This window comes from Chiloscyllium plagiosum, chromosome 19 (genome assembly GCF_004010195.1).
Source record: "Chiloscyllium plagiosum isolate BGI_BamShark_2017 chromosome 19, ASM401019v2, whole genome shotgun sequence".
NCBI classification, from domain to species: Eukaryota; Metazoa; Chordata; class Chondrichthyes; order Orectolobiformes; family Hemiscylliidae; genus Chiloscyllium; species Chiloscyllium plagiosum.
The window spans coordinates 27,513,037-27,535,860 of record NC_057728.1 but is presented as its reverse complement, the minus strand read 5'-3'; the positions used below and the strand labels follow the sequence as shown (position 1 = coordinate 27,535,860).

At 40.4% G+C, this 22,824-nt stretch overlaps 1 protein-coding gene across 1 annotated transcript in view; it reads right to left on the bottom strand.

Moving 5' to 3' along the window:
* LOC122559430 (IQ motif and SEC7 domain-containing protein 3-like) overlaps nucleotides 1-22,824 on the bottom strand; it is a 386,113-nt gene that overhangs the window by 270,752 nt on the left and 92,537 nt on the right. The window contains exon 2 of the mRNA XM_043708878.1: nucleotides 11,156-11,236. Coding sequence (XP_043564813.1) covers nucleotides 11,156-11,236 — 81 coding nt within the window. The remainder of the gene's footprint in view (nucleotides 1-11,155; nucleotides 11,237-22,824) is intronic.

Genomic DNA, 22,824 nt, shown 5'->3' with positions numbered 1-22,824 from the left:
GTGTTGTGTGATTTTTAACTTCATTCAAAAAGAACTCAAACTTGTAGGTGGGGACAGGGCTGGGGGAAACAGCAATAGTCATGCAGAACAGTTAAAGAAAGTTGAAGCAACTTTCTACAATAGGAGCTGTTTAATTCACATGCTTTCTGTGTATTACAGCAAAATTTGTTGTGTCTAATCACAGCAAGAGAAATCCTAGAAAGTCTGAAAACTATCTGGAATCCCACTGATATCAACATCTTTAAAGCTTATTATCAGATTATATTCACTGAAGTTTATATCATATCCTTATCTCCTGAATACAGGTACAACTACTCATGAGGCAATATCTTGGCTTTGCCATAATGTTCATTTGAGAAGCAAACTTTCAAAAAATGTAAGACTATTTATTTGTTTAATATATATAACAAGGAATTGGGGGTAAGGCAAATTAATTCTGCAAATCTGATATTGACTTTCTTAAAACGTCTCAGTCTGAAATTTGTAATGCAAAGCACCAAATAACGGACCTATTCTGAATGAGTCCAACCTCATTTTCACCCAATACAATGACTTCAATCCCACCCTCCTGCCAGGCTCACTGATTTGGAATTCACTGCTAAACCATTCAGTTAAACTAATCGTTGATGCTGACAAATTCCAATCTGGAGAGAAAGCTGATTTGCCACATGAAACAGAAGCCTGACATTTAGCATACTGGAACTGATCAGTGTATTTAAAAAACTGTAAAAATTGATTAATGCATTCTATCTGTAGACATTATATGGACTGAACAATGTATTACACAAAAAGGAGTTGCATGAATGCACTAAAAAAGCTGGAGGAATATATTCACTATGTGCCTTTAGAGGCTAACTGCATTGCTATCACACCTCCTTTCACCTGCTGTTTCATCCTCCTGTTTAGTAAGTAGTTCTGTCAGATGAATGCCCTGCCAACCTCAACTGATTCATTCCCCAGTAAAGGCTGTCAAAAGCTCCAGAGATGAAAGTCACTCCTCCTGGGCCCATTTAACATTGATTTTGCTTAGCTGGTAGTTGATTGCTTAGTTAAACAGTGCTAAGGTAGTTTTATTCTCCCTCAGAGTCTACCAGACAGGAAGAAGGATTGACATCAATTTCAAAAGCAACAACGGGGTTTAAAAGCTCAATAACTGAATTACTTCACAATAGAATTGCATGAAATAAATGCAGATACTTTGAGTCTCAGTTCCTGCTCTGGCTTGGCTGAGAGTTTGATCATGCTGGTCACTTTATGTGTATCAGACTGCTTTAACTTGGGTTTGGAATGGGAAAGTTAGGACAGGTTAGGTTCGGTGGGCAATCAAGCTGCCCTTCCACTGTCCTTGCCATGAAGGCCCACTGGATTCAATGACCAGGTTTACATTTCAATGTACGCAGGAAGCTGAAAGCTCACCAGCTGGAAAAGACAGCGGAAAATCCATTGGTTCCCATGGGGAACTGATCCAATGATTACGAGCTAAAAAGGAAGAAGACAACTATAGGAGTGGGTGCATAGAGACCACCATTGGTTAGGAAAATGCATACAACTTGTGTCTCAAACTTGTCCAACCTGTTTTTGTAAATAGCCTTTAAAGATCATTTGACAGGCTTTTCCACCCCCCAGGCCAGAATATGCTATGAGCATGCTCCAACCAAAAACACAATACAGTAGATTGTTTTAGGATCCACCATCCATTTTGGTTTGCTAATCCCTGCACATTACAAAGGCTTCTACCTGAAACAGTTGGACTCATTGGAGTAGGAGACAATGACTTCCAATGATGCAAACAGATCAAGAAAGGAGGACAATCCTACAATTTTGACCTGAAATTTCACTCAGTGTGAAAATTGACTAATATTGGTATAGTTAGATTAAATTTGTAGTTTTATATAATTCCTCTTATTGTAATACTCTGTCCCAAAGCTTTTCATTCTGGAGGTTTTAATTATTCCTCCCATTTCATATAAAAGTCCTTTCTCTGAGATGGCAGTAAGTGACTGGAAACGAGTCACTGGAGAAGCAGAGCAAAGTTAAAGGTGGCTGAAGCCTGGTGAAAAGGCAGACTTGTCCTGTGAAATGCAAACAAGCTAAAAACCTGACTGAAACACTGCCAATGCCATGTTGGAACTGATCAGTGTATAAATTATAGAAGTAATATATTTATTCAACAACTCCTCACCTTGCCAGGATTCAGAGTGAGCACTCAACAAGATGGGGATCATGGCTGACTGTCAATAACTCCAGAATTATGCATACTTTAACTTTAAAACTTTGATTCCCCAAATTACAAGTCTTCTTATTTACTGCTTCTTTCTTTTTTGATCTTCCACATACTGTTAAAAGAAATTTAACAGTATTGAAAAAAGGGCAGATGTTGACAGTTTGCATTCCCTGGTTAAATAGTCCAACAAACTCGACTCTGTGCTACTTTCTCCCCACCCCCACCCTCCTCTAGCTTATCTCTCCACGCTCCAGGCTCACTGCCTTTATTCCTGATGAAGAGCTTTTGCCCGAAACGTCGATTTCAAAGCTCCTTGGATGCTGCCTGAATTGCTGTGCTCTTCCAGCACCACTAATCCAGAATCTGGTTTCCAGCATCTGCAGTCATTGTTTTTACCACCGAAATAGTCCACAACCTAGTCACAAGATAAGGGTTTGATTATTTAAGACTGAGGTGAGGAGGTGTTTTCTCACTTGAAGGGTTGTGTAAACTTGGAATTCTCTACCTCAGTGTTTCAGTGCAATCAATGTTGAGTGCAATAGATCTTTTGACCAATAGGAAAATCAAGAGATCTGGGGATGAAGCAGAAAAGTGGAATTGAAGTCAAAATGCAACCATGACCTATTGAATTGTGGAAGAGGCTCAAGAAGCTGTTTGGTTTATTTCTGCCTTATTTCTTATGTTTTTGTATCCTGCTGTAAGACGTTTGGATGTAACTGTAAGAACCACAGACAACTTACTGTTGGATTCCACTGATGATTGATCTCCATAAAGAACCCAATCCATCCACAGTTACTTTTTCTCCACCTTCCTAAGTGTTTATCAAAGTTGGATGTTGAAACTTTTAAACATGCATTGCTTAACAAAACTTTATCCACCTTGGTCTTAAAAATCATCGAAAATCCTATATCCATTGCCTTCACAGGCAGGGAATTCAAAAGTCATACAACTGCTGAGAGAATAGAAATTTTCCTCATCTCTTCCTTAAAAAGTGGGAAACCTTAATTTTAAAACACAATGTCTGCTAGATCTGGACTGGGTTGCACAGCAAACACCATTTCACATCCATCCTGTTAAGACCATTCAAGATCTTATACACTTCGATCAAGTCACCCCTCACTCTACTAAACTCTACTGGACACAAGCCAAGCTAGTCCAATCTATCCTTAACGAAAAACCCACACATTCCAAGTATCAATCTAGTAAACTTCATCAGAGTACTTTCATCTTTGCTTGAATATAGAGACCAAAACTGCAGACAATTTTCAAGATGTGGGCTTCCCTAGTGCACTAAATAACTGAAGTATAACATCCTTGTTGTTATGTTAGTCCCTTTCATATTAAAGATAGCAATCCAAGATGTCTTCTTCCCTTGCATTTCTGGTGAAAATTCAGCCCATGATGATATTGATGTTCCAGAAAGGTTTAGAGATAAGCTACTGTTTAGCTAATTCCCACTATAAAGCAGCTTGGTTGTCGAATACATTGGGCCTCTACACTTTAAAGTAAAATAGACTCAGTAGGTCATCCGACTGAGCATTATAAAATGAAGTTAAAAATCATACAACACCAGGTTATAGTCCAACAGGCTTAAGTAGAAGCACACTAGCTTTCGGAGCGCCGCTCCTTCATCAGGTTGTAGTGAAGGACACCATTCTAAGGCACAGAATTTATAGCAAAAATTTACAGTGTGATGTAACTGAGATTATACATTGAAAAATACCTTGATTGTCAAGGTATTTTTCAATGTATAATTTCAGTTACATCACACTGTAAATTTTTGCTATAAATTCTGTGCCTTAGAATGGTGTCCTTCACTACAACCTGATGAAGGAGCGGCGCTCCGAAAGCTAGTGTGCTTCTACTTAAGCCTGTTGGACTCTAACCTAGAGTTGTGTGATTTTTAACTTTGTACACCCCAGTCCAACACCGGCATCTCCAAATTATAAGATGAAGGAATAGATTGTGTTCCTGTTGATAGTTGGTTCTAGTTAAATAGATCAGGAAGGTCAAGAGATCAGAATTTTAAGTTGCATAAGGTCAGATCAAGCTTAGAAACTTAGTAACTTATATTTAGAGATGCATGAGGCAGACAAAGCATTCCATTCTCTTCTGGCCACAGCCAGTTCTTTCACATTACTCCAGATCTCGGCTGACAGATCATCTTGGGTTGTCATCTTCTTCTACTTCGAGATTAAATAACAGAATTTGTATTTATTTTCAGAGAACAGTGGATAGCGAGAATAGGTTGACACCTTCAAATTTGCTATACTCCATTAAAAAATTAGTTCATAGAGTCATAGAGATCTACAGCATAGAAACAGACCTTTCAGTCCAACTCATCCATGCCGATCAGATATTTTAAACTAATCTAGTCCCATTTCCCTGCACTTAGCCCATTTCCCTGTAAACCTTCCTATTCATAGACCCACCCAAATGCCTTTTAAATGCTGCAATTATGCCACCCTCCACTACATCCTCTGGCAGCTCATTCCATACACGCACCGTTCTCTGCATGAATAAGTTGCCCCTTAGGTCCCTTTTATATATTTCCCCTCTCACCCTGAACCTATGCCATCTCATTCTGGACTCCCTCACCCCAGGGAAAAGACCTTGTTTATTTATCCTATCCATCCCCTCATGATTTTATAAACCTCTATAAGGTCATCCCTCAGCCTCCAACGCTCCAGGGAAAATAGCCCCAGCCTTTACACCCTCCCCCTATAGCTCAAACACTCCAAGCCTGGCAACATCCTTGTAAATCTTTTCTGAACCCTTTTAATTTTCACAACATCTTTCCGATAGGAAGGAGAGCAGAATTGCATGCAATGTTCCAAAAATGGCTAAACCAATGTCCTGTACAGCCACAACACGACCTACCAACTCCTGTACTCAATACTCTGACCAATAAAGGAAAGCATACCAAACTCCTTCTTCAATGCCTTCTTCATGATGGTTACCACCTGCGACTGTACTTTCAAGGAACAGTGAACCTGCACTCCAAAGTCTCTTTGTTCAGCAACTCTCCCCAGGACCTCACCATTCAATGTATAAGTCCTACTCTGACTTACTTTTCCAAAATGCAGCACCTCGCATTATCTAAATTAAACTCCATCTGCCACTCCTCAGCCCATTGGCCCATCCATTCAAGATCCCATTTTAATCTGAGGTAAACCTCTTTGCTGTCCACTACAACTTCAATTTTGGTGTCATCTGCAAACTTACTAACCATACCTCCCATGTTCACATCCAAATCAATTATATAAATGGCGAAAAGCAGTGGACCCAGCATTGATCCTTCTGGCATACCACTGGTCACAGGCCTCCAGTCTGAAAAAGCAACCCTCCACCACCAACCTCTGCCTTCTACCTTTGAGCCAGTTCTGTATCCAAATGGCTAATTCTCCGTTTATTCCATGAGATCTAACCTTGCTAACTAGTCTCCCACGAGGAACCTTGTCGAACGCCTTACTGAAGGCCATATAGATCACATCTGCCAATCTGCCCTCATCAAGGCTCTTTGTTCCTTCTTCAAAAAACTCAATCTAATTTGTGAAATGTGATTTCCTATGCACAAAGCCATGCTGACTATCCCGAGCCAGACCTTGCTTTTCCAAATACATGTAAATCCTGTCCCTCAGAATTCCCTCCAACAACCTGCCCACCACTAATGTCAGGCTCACTGGTATATAGTTCCCTGGCTTGTCCTTACCACCTTTCTTAAATAGTGGCACCCCCACATTAGCCAACCTCCAGTCTTCCGGCACCTCACCTATGACTATCGATGATATAAATATCTCAGCAAGAGGCCCAGCAATCACTTCTCTATCTTCCCACAGATTTCTAGGGAACACCTGATCAGGTCCTGGGGATTTATCCACTTTTATGCATTCAAGATATTCAGCACCTCCTCCGCTGTAATATGAACATTTTTCAGGATGCCACCAACTATTTCCCTACATTGTATATCTTCCATGTCCTTCTCCACAGTAAACACTGATGCAAAAAAGTCATTTAGTATCTCCCCCATCTCCTATGGCTCCACACATAGGTTGCCTTGCTGATCTTTAAGGGGCCCTATCCTCTCGCTAGTAACCCTTTTGTCCTTAATGTATTTATAAAACCCTTTGGATTATCCACCATCTATTTACCAAAGCTATCTCATGTCCCCTTCTTGCCCTCCTGATTTCCCTCTTAAGTATACTCCTACTGCCTTTATACTCTAAAGAGTCAATCAATTTATCCTATCTATACACTTCCTTCTTTTTCTTAACTAAACCCTCAATTTCTTTAGTCATCCTGCATTCCCTACACTTACCTGCCTTTCCTTTCAGCCTAACAGAAATATACTTTCTCTGAACTCACGTTATCACAGTTTTGAAGGCTTACCATTTTCCAGTCATCCCTTTACCTGTGAACATGTCCACCCCATCAGCATTTGAAAGTTCTTGCCTAATACAATCAAAATTGGCCTTCCTCCAATTTAAAACTTCAACTTTTAGATCTGGTCTATCCTTTTCCATCACTATTTTAAAACTAATAGAATCATGGTCGCTGGCCCCAAAGTGCTCCCCCACTGACACCTCAGTCACCTGCCCTGCCTTATTTCCCAACAGTAGGTCAAGATTTGCACCTTTTCTAGTCGGTACATCCACATACTGAATCAGAAAATGTTCTTGTACACACTTAATAAATTCCTCTCCATCTAAACCCTCAACACTATGGCATCCCAGTCTATGTTTGGAAAGTTAAAATCCCCTAACATAACCACCATATTATTCTTACAGGTAACTGAAATATCCTTACAAATTTGTTTCTCAATTTCATTCTGACTATTGGGGGGTCTATAATACCCCAATAAGGTGATCATCCCTTTATTTCTCAGTTCCACCCAAATAACTTCCATGGGTGTATTCCTAGGAATATCCTCCCTCAGTACAACAGTAATGTTATCCCTTATCAAAAACGCCACTCCCCCTCCTCTCTTGCTTCCCTTTCTATCCTTCCTGTAGCATTTATATCCTGGAACATTAAGCTGCCAGTCCTGTCCATCCCTGAACCATGTTTCTGTAATTGCTATGATATCCCAGTCCCATGTTCCTAACCATGCCCTGAGTTCATCTGCCTTCCCTGTTAGGCCCCTTGCATTGAAGTAAATGTGATTTATCAGTCCTACCTTGTTCTCTGCTATGTTCCTGTCTGCTTAGACTATTTGACTCGCTCATTTTCTCAACTGAACCAGTCTCAGATTGATCTCTTTCCTCACTATCTCCCTATGTCCCACCCCCCAGCTTACTAATTTAAATCCTCCTAAACATCTTTAGCAAATCTCCCTGCCAGTATATTAGTCCCCTTCCAATTCAGGTGCATTCCGTCCTTTTTGCACAGGTCACTTCTACCCCACAAGAGATTCCAATGATCCAAAAATGTGAATCCTTCTCCCATACACCAGCTCCTCAGCCATGCATTCATCTGCTCTATCCTCCTAATGTTACTCTCACTTGTTCGTAGCACAGGGAGTAATCCAGATATTACTACTCTCGAGGACCTCCTTTTTAAATTCCTGCCTAACTTTCTATATTCTCCCTTCAGAATCTCATTCTTTTCCCTTCCTTTGTTGTTGGTTCCAATGTGTACAATGACCTCCTGTTGAGCCCTCTCCATTTTGAGAACATTCTGCACCCTCTCCAAGACATCCTTGATCCTGGCACCAGGGAGGCAATACACTATTTTGATTATTTGCTGCTGACCACAGAAATGTCTGTCTGTGTCTTTGACTAGACAGTCCCCTAACACAATCAATTACTTGGAACCTGACTTACCCCTCATTACATTAGAGCCTGTCTCATTACCAGAAACTTGGCTGTTCATGCTACATTCTCCTGATAGTCCATCATGCCCTACATTTTCCAAAACAGCATATTTGTTTGATATGGGAATAGCCACAGAAGACTCTTGCACTACCTGCCTACCTCTCTTACCTTTCCTGGAGTTAATCCATCTCTGTGACTGTATCTTCAACTTTTTTCCTTTCCTATAACTGCCATCCATTACACCCCCTAACTCCTATTAATTCCTCATTGCCTCTAACTGCCTCTCCAACCAATCTATGCAATCTGATGGGATTCACAACAAAGACATTTCCTGCAGACATTTTCCTCAGTAAAATGTTAACTATCCCTAAACTCCCACATCTAACAGGAAGAGCATGTCACTCTCCTAAAGGCCATCTTTGCTCCTTCACAATCTACAGACCCAGAAAATAGCACTGTCTTTTTGCTCTGAAAACAAGTGCTCTCGGCTAACTTAGTATTTATGGTTTATGCTTTTAAAATTTAATCAAGAGACAAATTTGTTAAAAATCATAATCAAGAAAGAGCCCACTCTACTCATGACTATAGGCTTACAGCAAGGTTACACGTTAAAAACCATGCACTTACCTGTTCCTCTGCTGTGAGCTCTCCCACACAGGTTCCTTCAAGGTCAGCTGTGAATTTTGCTGTTTGTTAAGTTTTCCTAAACATACTGCGATGTCTGGAGATACATGAACTCAAAGTGCAAAGGCAGTAACTACGTAGATTCACTGTGTCAGTTAGCAGTGTAGGTTTCTTTCTCTCTCTCTCTCTCCCTCACTGACCATGTGCTTGCTGCCTTTTGTCTGTCTTTCTCCCTTTTAAAATTGCCGTTGTTTTGACTTTTTTCCCCAAAGTTCCAAAACAATGCAACAGTGTATAAAACAGTAATTGCTGCTCCTGGAATTCGAAGAAGTTACCTCCAACTCCTAAAATACCTCAAAAAAGAGCAGCTCATAACTACAATTTTTTCCCATCCTCCATCTTGGATCATCCAGAATTCTTTTGACTTGTTTTCTGGCTAAAGCAGACATTACCTTTTAATAAAGATAGCTACTGCAGGAAAACCAATAGCAGCATGGTCTCCTGTACTAGTTTCACTTGCCTGGACAAAAAAAGGTAAAACAATTGTATGGGACATTTTGGCTGGGCAAGAGGCTCTTTATCTGACAGCCATACTCTTACATTTACACATTTCTGTCGAAAGAATCACTGAAATGATTCTGTTTACTATCTTCAATCTTCAAACAATTTTAAAAGTCCTTTTAATTCCCCTCTTTTTCTACCAATTTCTTCAGTCCTTTTTTTCAGCTATTCAGAGCAGTGTTAAGACTGCATCTCAAAGACTGTGTGTAGTTTTGGTCTCTTCATTTAAGGAAGGATATAAATACATTGAAAGCAGTTCAGAGCAGGTGCTCTAAATTGATACCTGGAATGAGCAGATTGTCCTATGAGGAAAGATTAGACAGACTAGGCTTGCTTTTGGAATTAAGAAGCATTAGGATGACTTGATTGAAGCGTTACCAGGATGTTGCCTGCATTGGTGAGCTTTAGGTATGAAGAGAGATTAGACAGAGGCCATTGAGTGGGGACATGATTGAGACATGATGGGAATCGACAGAATGGAACTTTCACCCTTACTGGAGGGATCAATAACCAGGGAGCATAGACTTGAGGTATGGGGCAGGAAGTTTAGAGGAGATGTGAGGAATTTTATTTTCACCCAAGGTGTGATAGGAATCTGGAACTTACTACTGATAATGGCGGTAGAAGCAGAAACCCTCAAATTATTTCAAAAGTATTTAGATATGCGGTTTTGATGCCAATGCATACAAGGTGATGGGCTGGAAAATGGGATTAGAACAGTTAGGCACTTGTTTTTGACTGGCATAGATTCGACAGGCCCATTTTCACACAAGTTTATGCATCTCAATCATGTTTCCCCCGCCCCTCCACCCCCCCACCTCTACTAAAGAGCCCTTTCTGTGCTATAGACTTCCATAACTCTATGACATATATAAGCTCTTGAATAGTCTTGAGAAGGTAACGTGGAAATTACAATTCCTCTCCTGTTCTTAGCCAGTTCTAGGGGGCTTAAAACTTTAAAGTTACCCTTTCAGGTCAGACATGAGGAGAATGTTTTTTGAAACTCTGTCTCAGAAGGCAGTGGATCTGAAGGCATCAAATATTTTTAAGACTGTAGTAGATAGATTCCTCTGCCTAAGAAGAATATAAGGTTTTTGAGGTAGATAGGAATGTGGAATTTGAAACAGAGAGATCAACCATGATCTATGGAATAACAGAGCAGGCCCATGGGACCAAATGATCTACATCTGCTTCTAATTCATACCTTTGTATCTACTCAGTCATTTAATCATGGTTTGGTTTCAGAGTACTATTCTTTCAAGAGTACCTCTTTTTACTGTCCTTTTTCTTTGTCTTAGCCTCAGTGTTTGACACAGCCGCCTACTTGTTTATAGTGCAAGTCACAGTGAGCCTAGACCTAATTTGACACAAGAGTCAATATACACTCCAATTCAACAAGAATCATTTAATAAGAATCAAAACCAGAATCTTGGCCATTTGCTCATTCCTCTAACGAAAAGATACTGAAGCCAAATTGACTCAGTAATTCAGAATACCAATAGTTTCAAAACTAGACATTTAGTAATTTCTTTATTTCAATGACAAACCCATTTAGGCTAACTGTGGAACTGCAGGACAATTAATGCTGACTAAATGATAGCTGCATTCATTTAATTCTACGATTAACAGTGTGTCATCATGATATCAAAAGCTCCTAAAGGAGCTGAGGCAAGATACTGACCCTTCCCACAAGTATTTTCACCATTTGCAGCACAAGCCGCTATTACAGGAGCACACGATGAGTTGAGCTTTAGGGATGAGCCTGACGTGATCCTGCTTGAATGGCACTGAGAACAAAGATTGATTTATTAATGTCTCAAAGTGACGAGATTCTCCACAGTGACAGACTGATCAGATCCCCAATTTCACTTGCTTTTACTTCACCTTCTGGTGAGTTACACTTAATCGACCAATAGAAAATCTCTCCACGTACCTGGAAGAAGGAGTACTGGAGGGAAGCTTCTGATCAGCATCAGCTGCTGGGCAGCAGAACTGATGTAACACATTCTCATTTCTGTAGAAAAAGATGCAAGAAAATCAAAATTAATCTAATTCCTGATTTATTAAAACAAAATGGGTATCTATAAATCATTAAAGAATCTACACATCATTGTTATTGATTATTAAAGTGATCCAATCTTAGGGAGTAGATGACACATGGTAGACTGGTACACTGACTTCAATCTAAATTAAATAATGGAGTGAAAATCTAATCTCTCGACTGTAGAAATAAGTTTGGGCTTAGAATCAGCACTTAGCTGGTTAAGCCCTAATTGATTAGTTTCACTTAGAGAAGCCATAAGGGTGATCAAAGAGAGCAATAGAAATGTCACATTAATGCACTAGTAAGTGCTGCTTCCCCGTTGGTCATTGTTAAACGAAGGGATTTTTTTCTATTCTGTCTAAACAATGGGTCTACTAGCACATCCGCCAGTTTTTAACAAACATATATACACTTAATGCAGAATTCATAGCATTGAGGCAACAAAGCACATATGCAGAATATGAAAAGAACATACATTGAGAATTAAAGGTGTGAAATACTCATTCAGTAAGGCAAACTATTTAGTATTTTGCATCTGTGTGTTGCATGTTCAGGTCTACTTCACAGTTAAAGATGAGCAATTGCATCTCTTTGATGAGTGTGAGTGTGAGTGGGGGGGGGAGGGGAAGAGGTGGGTGAGGGGGTGAAGCCAGTGAACCTAACACAGAGTTGAGATAAGGGGAGCATTTTAAGGAAAACAGCCTGTAGTGGAGTACCACAGAAGCAATCGGTGCAGGGATTCTTTACGCATGCAGAGATAGACAGATTTTTAATCAATAAAGGAATCAGGGGTTATGGGGAAAATGCAGGAAAATGGAGGTCAGGGTTATCAAATCAAGTAGGATCTGATTAAATAGCAGAGCACATTCAATAGAGAGAACACCCTCCTTCTGCTTACGTGTCTTACAGTCTTATGACAAGCATAAAAAATGTCACCGTGCAGTGTTTCTAAAGAAGTAGGAGATATAACTCCAAATCTTAAATCTGAATTTTCTAAGTAACTGTTTTTATTAAGATTGAACTTTAAGCCCTTCTGTTTTAATTTATAGCTTCCCTAAAGTACAAAATGTGAAGATGAACAAGCATAAAGGTAGGTAACCTATGAGTGAGGATCACCAACTTGACTGGAGGACAAAGCCACTAATCAATGCTGGCAAACCTATTGTGATTCTTAATTATTACTTCTGGCTAGGAACATAATATAGCATTGCACATATCCTTGCCACCATTCCATTGCATTCCTCATATTTATCAATGCAATTTTCAATATTGTTTTCGAACTGAATGCTCCGTCAAAACAAGTTTCCAGTTTGAGCTGATTACACAATGTCTTCATTAGTCCACCAAATGAAATCTTCAGCAGAAACCTGCAACTGACTCCTGACTCTGATCACTTTAGTACACTTGGCAAGAAAGGCAATAACTATCCATTTAAAATTATCCACCCCAGAGTTTTCTCTTTGTGAAATTTCTTTGCAATCCATAGCTAAATCCCATGTCAAACTGATAACTTTCATTATTGTTTATACAAGCTATATCTGAAATCATTCATTAGATTCTAGGACCTCTTTCTAGAGCACAGTGAATTTGAGCTTCTTTGCAGAGTGCATTTTGATATCTGCCTCTCAGACTGCTGAGGTCATGAATACTGACTGCAAGCTAACATGGCCTTATTCTTGTTCAGTGTCCTACCATGTCCACTCGTTAGCAGGGATTCACTGGCCAGTAATCAGGAGTAAGGCATTTGGTTGATTTTACCTACTAGCTCAAGGACACAGAAGGCAATCAGATCTGCTAATTCAACACAAACTTGGATCAATTACTTACTCAATACGCCATGGGATAGCTTTTTTTAAAATCGGAAACAGAAATTGCTGAGAAAGGTCAGCATGTTAGCATCTGGATGTGTATATGAACAGGAAGGGTTTAGAGAAATATGGGTCAAGTGCTGGCAAATGGGATTAGGTTAGTTTAGGATATCTGGTCAACATAGACAAGTTGGACCGAAGGGTCTTTTTCCTTGCTGACTCAATGTCTGGCAGCACCTATGGAGAGAAATCAGAATTAACATTTCAGATCCAGTGACTCTTCCTCAGAACTCTTCCACAGGTCACTGGAATGTTAACTCTGATTTCTCTCCATAGATACTGCCAGACCTGCTGCGCTTTCCCAGCAATTTCTGTTTTTGATTCCGATTTCCACCATCCACACTGCTTTCAGGTTTTATTTAATGTTTAAATTGAAGTCATAAACAGCTTCCGTGGTCAACAGTGAGCACTTCATAGGGTTTCTCAAATTTCCTGTCAGTAATGGTGTACCAATGCTGTTACCCAGCAACCTGTTTAAAGGCAGCTGCTTCACTATGTCTTACATGTCACACAATCAATAGGTGAACCTGTGAAGAAGCTCCGATCAATTACCACTTCGCTGACCTCTCATGTAAAATGCATTCTAACATAAGCTTCATTCTGGAATGGTCTGATAAATATATGACATTGGCAAGAAATGTTAGATTTGAAGCAGATTTTATAAATAGCAGTTAGAAAGAGCCAACATGCAAATATATGGATCACAGCCATTTCATTCAACAGATCAATTTAAACACGCATAACACAGTGTAATGAGGAAGTCTCACCATCAAAGCCTGTTTGAAAGAGGAATATTAACCACAGGGTGCTCTTTTTAAAGAGGAGTCTTATCATCTTTTTTAAGAAGATCAAACAGCTACAAATAGTTTCCAAAATCATCGCAGCGCCTTCTCAGGTTTGATTTTCTTGATGTTTACACATATTTCTGTTTAAAGTGTAGATCTTGATGGATCAAGATAAAACTGATCTGGTTGAGTCACTGAGCCTGACTGTGAAGGAACAGCAGCACAAGTATATTCATTATTGTGAAGAATTATTAGGCCTGACAATGTAAGAACTAAATTAATGTATGAACATAAAGTTCAGACTATGAAAAGGCTGTTTGGCTCATTAAGCTCAGTCCATAACTCTATCGTGCATTTGTTCCAATTTCAGTGACATTTAATCACCTATCTTAAGAAACATTCAGACTCTATTCTTTCCTCCTAAGATTTGCCAAGAATTTCTCCTAATGTCAAATAATGTTCCCATATTTCTTGGGTTGGAAAAGCTGCCTCCACAAAACAACAAGTTTTTGAAACCTAAGTTCATCCAGGACATGAACACAATTCTCACGTCTGAGATTCCACATTCAGACCATGAGCCAATGGAAGCCATTTTTTTAGCTCTTCATGAAAGATCCTCTGCCTCTTCTCCCCTACATCAGCCGAGGTCCCCTGTGAATGACAAAGTTGTATTATCCTGCTGCCCTTCCAGAATCACCAGAATGCTTATGGAGCAGGGAATAGAACTCACAATTTGCTGTTTGCATCTGAACGGGACTAGCCAACCAATTTTCCACGCTTTCTGTGCCAGTCACACTGGACACATTCATTTTGTACGACAACAAGATCAACACCTCATTTGAGCACAATACAATATCTAGGCAAGTAACACATTTTGTAATTTACACGACAATCCATGGCGAGCTTCCAAATAAAAACTCTGAAAATCCAGACTTTACTTTATAAAGGAAGTAAGAATCGGGTCATTTTTCATTGTTGGACTAAAACTACACCAATCTTCTCCTTCTAATATCTCTGGCACCTATCTATGTATTATTACTCTTCCAGTCATAATTCCTTGCACAAAGTCCCATCATCACTGGAGAAAATAAAGTCAGAAACTACTGGAAACAAAGGCTGACAAATACCTACACCCGATGTCCTACAATTTGACACTCTTAAAAGAGGTAGGCAACAGAGATAGTGGATGTATTGGTTGTTCCAATATTCCCTATATTCTTGAGAATTCCGAGCAGACTGGAAGAACACAATTGTGGTGCCCTATTCAAGAAAGAAGTGAGATAAAAAACAGGAAATTATGGATCAGGTCGCCTAATATTCATTGTCAGGAAAATGCTAGAATTCATTTTTAAAGACATTGTACCTGGACATTTAGAAAATCATTATATAATCAGGCGAAGTCAAGTGATTTTAAGAAACATAAGAGTAACTGCTGGTGATTTGAAGGCATCATTTCATCATTCAGGAACCCTAGCAAACTGCAAGGGAAGTGAATGGAAATCGAGATGGAGGGGATGCTGGTTGCTGGTGGGAATCTCTCTACAATTGGAAATCATACCCAAGTCAAATGAAGATGGATGTGTTTCTGGAAGGCCAATTAACTCAAACACATGACAATCAACATGGCCTACCCACCTTCATAAAACCATAAGGTATAGGAACAGAAGTAAGTCATTTGACCCATCAAGTCAGCACCACCATTCAATTAAGGCTGATATGTTTCTCAACCCCATTTTCCTGCTTTCTCAGCATAATCCTTGATCCTCTCACTAATCAAGAACCGAATTCTATCTTAAATACACTCAGTGTCTTGGCTCTCCAGCCTCCTGTGACAATAAATTCTACAGATTAACCACCCTGTGACTGGAGAAATTCCTCCACATCTTAGTTCTAACAGGTCACTTCTTCACTCTGAGCATTGGCCCTTGGGTCCTAGTTTCTTCTACCAGTGCAAAACATCTCCTCCACATCCACTCTATCCAGGTCTCACAGTATTCTTTAAGTTACAATCAGATCTCCCCCCTTATTCTTCATTGAGTATAGAACCAGAGTCTTCAATTGCATCTCATATGACAAACCCTTCATCCCTGGGATCATTCTTGTAACCCTCCTCTGGACCCCCTCCAAGGCCAGCTCATCCTTCTTTTGATACAGGGCCCAAAACTACCAAATATTCCAAATGCGGTCTCACCAAAGGCATGGCAAGTGTCAGCAAAACACCCCTGCTTTTGTATTCTAACCCTCTCAAAATTAATTCTAATATTGTATCTGCCTGTTGTGGTTTTGTTCGCCAAGCTGGGAATTTGTGTTGCAGACGTTTCGTCCCCTGTCTAGGTGACATCCTCAGTGCTTGGGAGCCTCCTGAGAAGTGCTTCTGTGAAGTTTCCTCTGGCATTTATAGTGGTTTGAATCTGCCGCTTCCGGTTGTCAGTTCCAGCTGTTCGCTGCAGTGGCCAGTATATTGGATCCAGATCAATGTGCTTATTGATTGAATCTGTGGATGAATGCCATGCCTCTAGGATGAATCTGTGCATTCATCCACAGATTCAATCAATAAGCACATCGACCCAATATACCGGCCACTGCAGCGGACAGCTGGAACTGACAACCGGAAGCGGCAGATACAAATCACTATAAATGCCGGAGGAAACATCACAGAAGCACTTCACAGGAGGCTCCCAAGCACTGAGGATGTCACCGAGACAGGGGACGAAACGTCTGCAACACAAATTCCCAGCTCGGCGAACAGAACCAGAACAACGAGCACCCGAGCTACAAATCTTCTCACAAACATTGTATCTGCCTTCCTAACTGCCAACTGAACCTGCATGTTAACATCCTGAACTAGGATTTCTAAAGCCCTTTGTGCTTCAGCTTTCTGAAACCTTTCCCCATTTAGAAAACAGTCTTTGCCCCTATTCCCTCTGACCAAAGTGCATAACCTCACACTTTCCCATATTGTATTCCATCTGCCATTTTTAAAATTACTCTCCTAGCTTGTCCATGTTCTTCTGCAGACTCCCTGCTTCTTTAACACTACCTGTCACTCCACCTTTGTGTCATCTGCAAACTTCGCAACAATACCCTTTGTTCCTTTGTCCAGATCATTAATGATTAGTATGAATAGTTGTGGTCCCAATACGGAACCCTGTGGAACACAACTGATCACTGGCTACCATTTGAAAAAGACCTCTTTCTACCCACTCTCTGCCTTCTGCCAGTCAGCCAATCCTCTACACATGCCAGTGCCTAAAACAATGGACTCTTATTTAACATCTCCTATGCAGCACCTTATCAACGGCCTTTTGGAAATCCAATTAGATCATAACCATTGATTCTCCTTTTTCTAACTTGCTCATTACCTACTCAAAGAATCCTAACAGATTTGTGAGGTATGACCAGCCCTTGATGAAGCCATGCTGGCTCAGTTCTATTTTACCATGCATTTCCAAATACTGCACAATCTTATCTTTAACAATAGACTTTAAAATCTTACTAATAATAAATGTTAGGCTAACCAGTCTATAATTTCCTATCTTCTGCCTTCCTCCCTTCTTAAATAAGGATGTTACATTAATCATTTCTCAGTTCTCTGGGACCCTTCCTGAGCCCAGTGATATGTGGAGGATCACCACCAATGCCTCCACAACATGCTCAGTTGTCTCCTTCAGAATTCTGTGGTGTAATCCATCTGGTCTGTGTGATTTATTCACCCATGACCTTCACTCCATCATAAAATCAGAAGTGGGGATGTTCACCAATGATCAGCACCATTTGCAGCTCCTCAGATACTAAAACAGCTCATGTCAACATGCAGCTTAACCTAAACAATAAACAGACATGGGCTGATAACTGGCAAGGGCAATCCATCACAAAAGTGCCAGGCAATGACTATCTTCAACAAGAGAAAAGACTTTTTGACATTCAAAGGCATGGCCGTCATTTAATCCCAAACTATCAATTTCAAAAGGATTACTATTGGCAAGAAACTGAACTGGACCAGCCACATAAATACTGTATACCACAGTAGATCCGAAATTGGGAATTCTGCAGCAAGTAGCTCTCTCTCAAAGTCTGTCTGCCATAAATGAGGTATAAGCCAGGAATTTGATGCAATATTCCCACTTGCTGACATGAGTGGGTCTCCAACAACATTAAGAAATTCAACACCATCTAGGACAAAGCATCCCACTTGACTGTTAACCCAAGTATCACATTTAATGTTCACTCTCTTAATCAAAGTGTGCAATGCTTACAATCTATAAGATACAATGCAGCAACTCACCAAGGCATTTTGCCAGCAAGTTTTAACAATATATAAACTCCTATTCACCTCTTCCACTAAAGCTACCTAATGCCCTTGAACAGATGAAAAGCCAGAGGAATGACCAGAATCACTAACTCAAAATATATATAAGACAGGACTGGTGTTAGATTACTTTAATTTAGATAAATGTGAGGTGCTGCATTTTGGAAAAGCAAACCAGGGCAGACTTATTCCTGAAGAAGGGCTTATGCCCGAAACGTCGATTCTCCTGCTGCTTGGATGCTGCCTGACCTGCTGCGCTTTTCCAGCAACACATTTTTCAGCTTATACACTTAATGGTAAGGTCCTGGAAGTGTTGCTGAACAAAGAGACCTTGGAGTGCAGGTTCATAGTTCCTTGAAAGTGGAGTCGTAGGTAGATAAAATAGTGAATAAGGTGTTTGGTATGCTTTCCTTTATTGGTCAGAGCATTGAGTATAGGAATACTGTCTGCAATTCTGGTCTCTTGCCTTTCAGAAGGACGTTGTGAAACTTGAAAGGGCTCAGAAAAGACATACAAGGATCAGAGGGTTGCCAGGGTTGGAGGATTTGAGCTAAAAGGGAGAGGCTGAACAGGCTAGGGCTGTTTTCCCTGGAGCGTTCGAGGCTGATAGGTGAGCTTATTGAGGTTTATAAAATCATGAGGGGCATGGATCAGATAAATAGACAAAGTCTTTTCCCTGGGGCGGGGGTGTCCAAAACTAGAGGACATAGGCTTAAGGTGAGAGGGCAAAAATTTAAAAGGCACATAAGGGACAACTTTTTTCACACAGAGTAATGCACGTATCGAATGAGCTGAAGAAGAGGTGGAAACTGGTATAATTACAGCATTTAAAAGGCATCTGGATGGGTATATGAATAGAAAGAGTTTAGAGGGATATGGGCCAAGTGTTGGCAAATGAAACTAGATTAGTTTAGGATAGCTGGTCGGCATGGACGTGTGGGACTGAAGGGACTGTTTCTGAGCTGTTATTCTCTATGACTATAACTGTTAGCCAGGAGACGGTGCTCTTCTGAGAGAATAGTGGATTTATTGAATGGGCTGCCAGTTAATTTTGTACGAACATCTGATTAAAAACTTACATCAACCAGGGAAAAGAACGCTGGAAAAATCCTCTTCTACCCATTGTTCTAATGCTAGAATTATTGCCACATCTACCTGGTGAGTCTCTGTTTCAGCTAGAAACAGGATCAGCTCTCACTTTCAGAAAATCAGAAAGCCCCGCTCACAGTCAAACTGGCAATCTGTTCAACAGATCATCTGTGCTCTGGGACAATAGCTAACTCTTGATATCTAACTTGCTCTGTCTTTACATAATTTGTGCTTACTTAGGTTGCAACAAAATGCCTATATAAACATAACCTAATCCCTTCAGCATCTTAGATAACTTAATCAAACCTTCCTTGAATATACATTTGACTAAAGTGAGACATAGCTCTGATACTACCATGTTAATGAAGGTGTTTTAAAATGGGGATTAACCTTCCATTCCTTCTCATCACCCTTTGTAATATCTCATTATTATCTGAAGGCTTAATATGCATACTCATTTGGCAGTGACAGCTCTTTTGTGACAGAATAGGATTGCATTTGATTCAATTTCACTGGCGGCGCCTGTCATAATTACAAAGCAAAAGCTCTTCGGATTTTCTTTGGACAGCAAGAGAATGATGCAAGGCTGCAGAAAGTAACATGGAGGCGCAGTGGCGGCAGTTGATAGAGGAGGAGGAGGAGGAGGAGGCGGAGGAGTAGAGATCCTGACTTGCATGAAGCAGCATGGAATTGTACTTCACTGAAACGGACAGGGTAACCTGGATAAGTATGCATGACCAATGTTTGCAGCAGTATATTTTACCAGTCTGTTCAGGCGTGTACTCTACTAATAGAAGAGATGCAGTGTTGTGATATTCAAATTAAACAGTAAGAGGGCAAAGAGAAAGGTTGGGACTGATTCACATGTTAAATAACTGAATGGGTATGAGGATTAGTGAAGAAAGCTGCAGTGATGTGATAGGCTATGTGGATGAATGATTATTTGCTTATCCTCTTTCAAGGTCCTTCTCTAATTTTCTTCAGTGAAGAGCACAGACTAATAATTAACCTACACTCAGGATTTTCACCAATCTCACTGCTTAATCAATTCCCAAACAATGCAGCAGAACAGCTTGCATTGGCTTCTTTTCTGGTATTTTTCTCCTGTGTCTCTTCATAGCACTTTTCTCAAATGCTCTCTATGTAATAGCAGGTACAAATCCAAATCTAATATCTACCTTTGGCAATGATATTGCTGCTAATTCCTCTGGAGGTTGTAACCCTTATAAGCCTTTTGCCAAAGATTCCTCGATCCAGTTGTGTAATGTGTTAAGTAATGCACCTTTTTCCCCAAAAAAGCATTTGAGTCAATCATATCAAAATGTACATATTGGTCTCCACAGACTTCAAAAAATCTAATTTCCATTACACCCACAAATAAGTGAAAAATACTTGTAAAACTTGAAAGAGTGCAATTTATCTTTACAAAAGTGACTAGATTACACAGTGACAGTACTCTCAGCTATGTGTTAGATGGTCATGGATACCAATCCCCATCCCAGAGACAGACAGAAATAAACTAGTGTAAAGTGTCTATGAAATAGCGAGGGAATTGGAGCTGGTATTTTTCAGATGAGATGTTAAACTGAGGTTGTTCGGCTGGGTGCTGACGATATCATTACACGTGAGAAGTTAAAAATCACACAACGTCAGGTTATAGCCCAGCATGTTACTGCTGCTTTGTCAGGTAGTTGGCCGCGTGCTTTTTAACTTTGTCTACCCCAGTCCAACTCCGGCACCTCTACATCATGGAAAAGAGAAATATTACAGCCCTCTTGTTGTCAGTGGTAATGTCCCTAACCCTGGACTGGAAGACCTGGGTTCAAGTCCCACCTGCTCCAGAGATGTGTAGTAACATCTCTGAACAGGTCGGTTAGGAAAAATAGGTTCATAAAAAAGAGAGGTGTTCTTCCAGTAACCTGACCAACATTTATGCTTCAACCATCATCATCAAGGAAAATAGTTCATTCACTGTTTGCCTTGCTCTCTGAAAATTGAATAGGTGGCAATCATGACTGTATTTCAAAGGAATTGGCTGTGAGCTGCTTTAGGATCTTCTGGGGAAATGTACAGTATTTTATAATGGCAAGTTCTTTCTTTCCAGCTGAGTGAGTTTGATGAACCTCATCCACTTGTAAGACCAATTTCTGCCATCGATTCCATCCACTAAAATGATCGCATTTCCTACAGAATGGATGTATTCTGCTTGAATTCTTTCATGCATTCTGTCATGTTGTAATTTAAAGTAAGTTGTTTCAAATGTGAAGCTTGTGAAATTGTTACATTATGTTCTGACTCTTTAATTCAGGGTGCAGTTGAGGAATGAGTGAGATCATGTGACCTGTCCTGCCAGCCAACAAACCACTCAACAACTACATTACGTAGCTTGATTGTTAAAGAATACAGAGGGGACATAGGTTAGGTCTCAGTGGGGAATGGATGTGAAATACGTAGACAATGACTAGAGCAACTGTGTTGATAGTAGAGAGACTGTTAGTCTCCACTTCACAAGGAGATGCTAGAAATGTCAGGTTTGGTAAATAGTTATGCTTTAAATCCTGCATTTAATTTCAATTTAGAATTGATTTGGAGGTCTAAAAGACAACTAATTAGCATTTCTTCCCAGATACATGGCCCTTTGTGGCACACATAATTTTTTTTTTAACCTCTGAGCCAGAAGTTCCAGATTTCAGTATCATCCCAGGATTTGATGGTCAGGTAAGGTGTGTTCAAAATATGGCCAAACAGGTTTAGGTATTAGACAATAGACAATAGACAATAGGTGCAGGAGTAGGCCATTCTGCCCTTCGAGCCTGCACCACCATTCAATATGATCATGGCTGATCATCCTTAATCTTCTTTCCACGTATGGAGTCAGCTATTACGAGGGGGCATAGCTTTAAATTAAGGGGTGGTAGGTATAGGACAGATGTTAGGGGTAGATTCTTTACTCAGCGAGTCGTGAGTTCATGGAATGCCCTGCCAGTAGAAGTGGTGGACTCTCCCTCTTTATGGGCATTTAAACGGGCATTGGATAGGCATATGGAGGATAGTGGGCTATTGTAGGTTAGGTGGGCTTGGATCGGCGCAACATCGAGGGCCAAAGGGCCTGTACTGCGCTGTATTTTTCTATGTTCTCTTTTCTATGTTCTAATCAGTATCCTGTTCCTGCCTTATCTCCATAGCCTTTCATTCCACAATCCTTGAGAGCTCTATCCAACTCTTTCTTAAATGAATCCAGAGACTGGGCCTCCACTGCCCTCTGGGGCAGAGCATTCCACACAGCCACCACTCTCTGGGTGAAGAGGTTTCTCCTCATCTCTGTCCTAAATGGTCTACCTCGTATGTTTAAGCTGTGTCCTCTGGTTCGGCACTCACCCATCAGCGGAAACATGTTTCCTGCTGCCAGAGTGTATAATCCTTTCAAAATCTTATATGTCTCAATCAGATCCCATCTCAATCTTCTAAACTCAAGGGTATACAAGCCCAGTCACTCCAGTCTTTCAG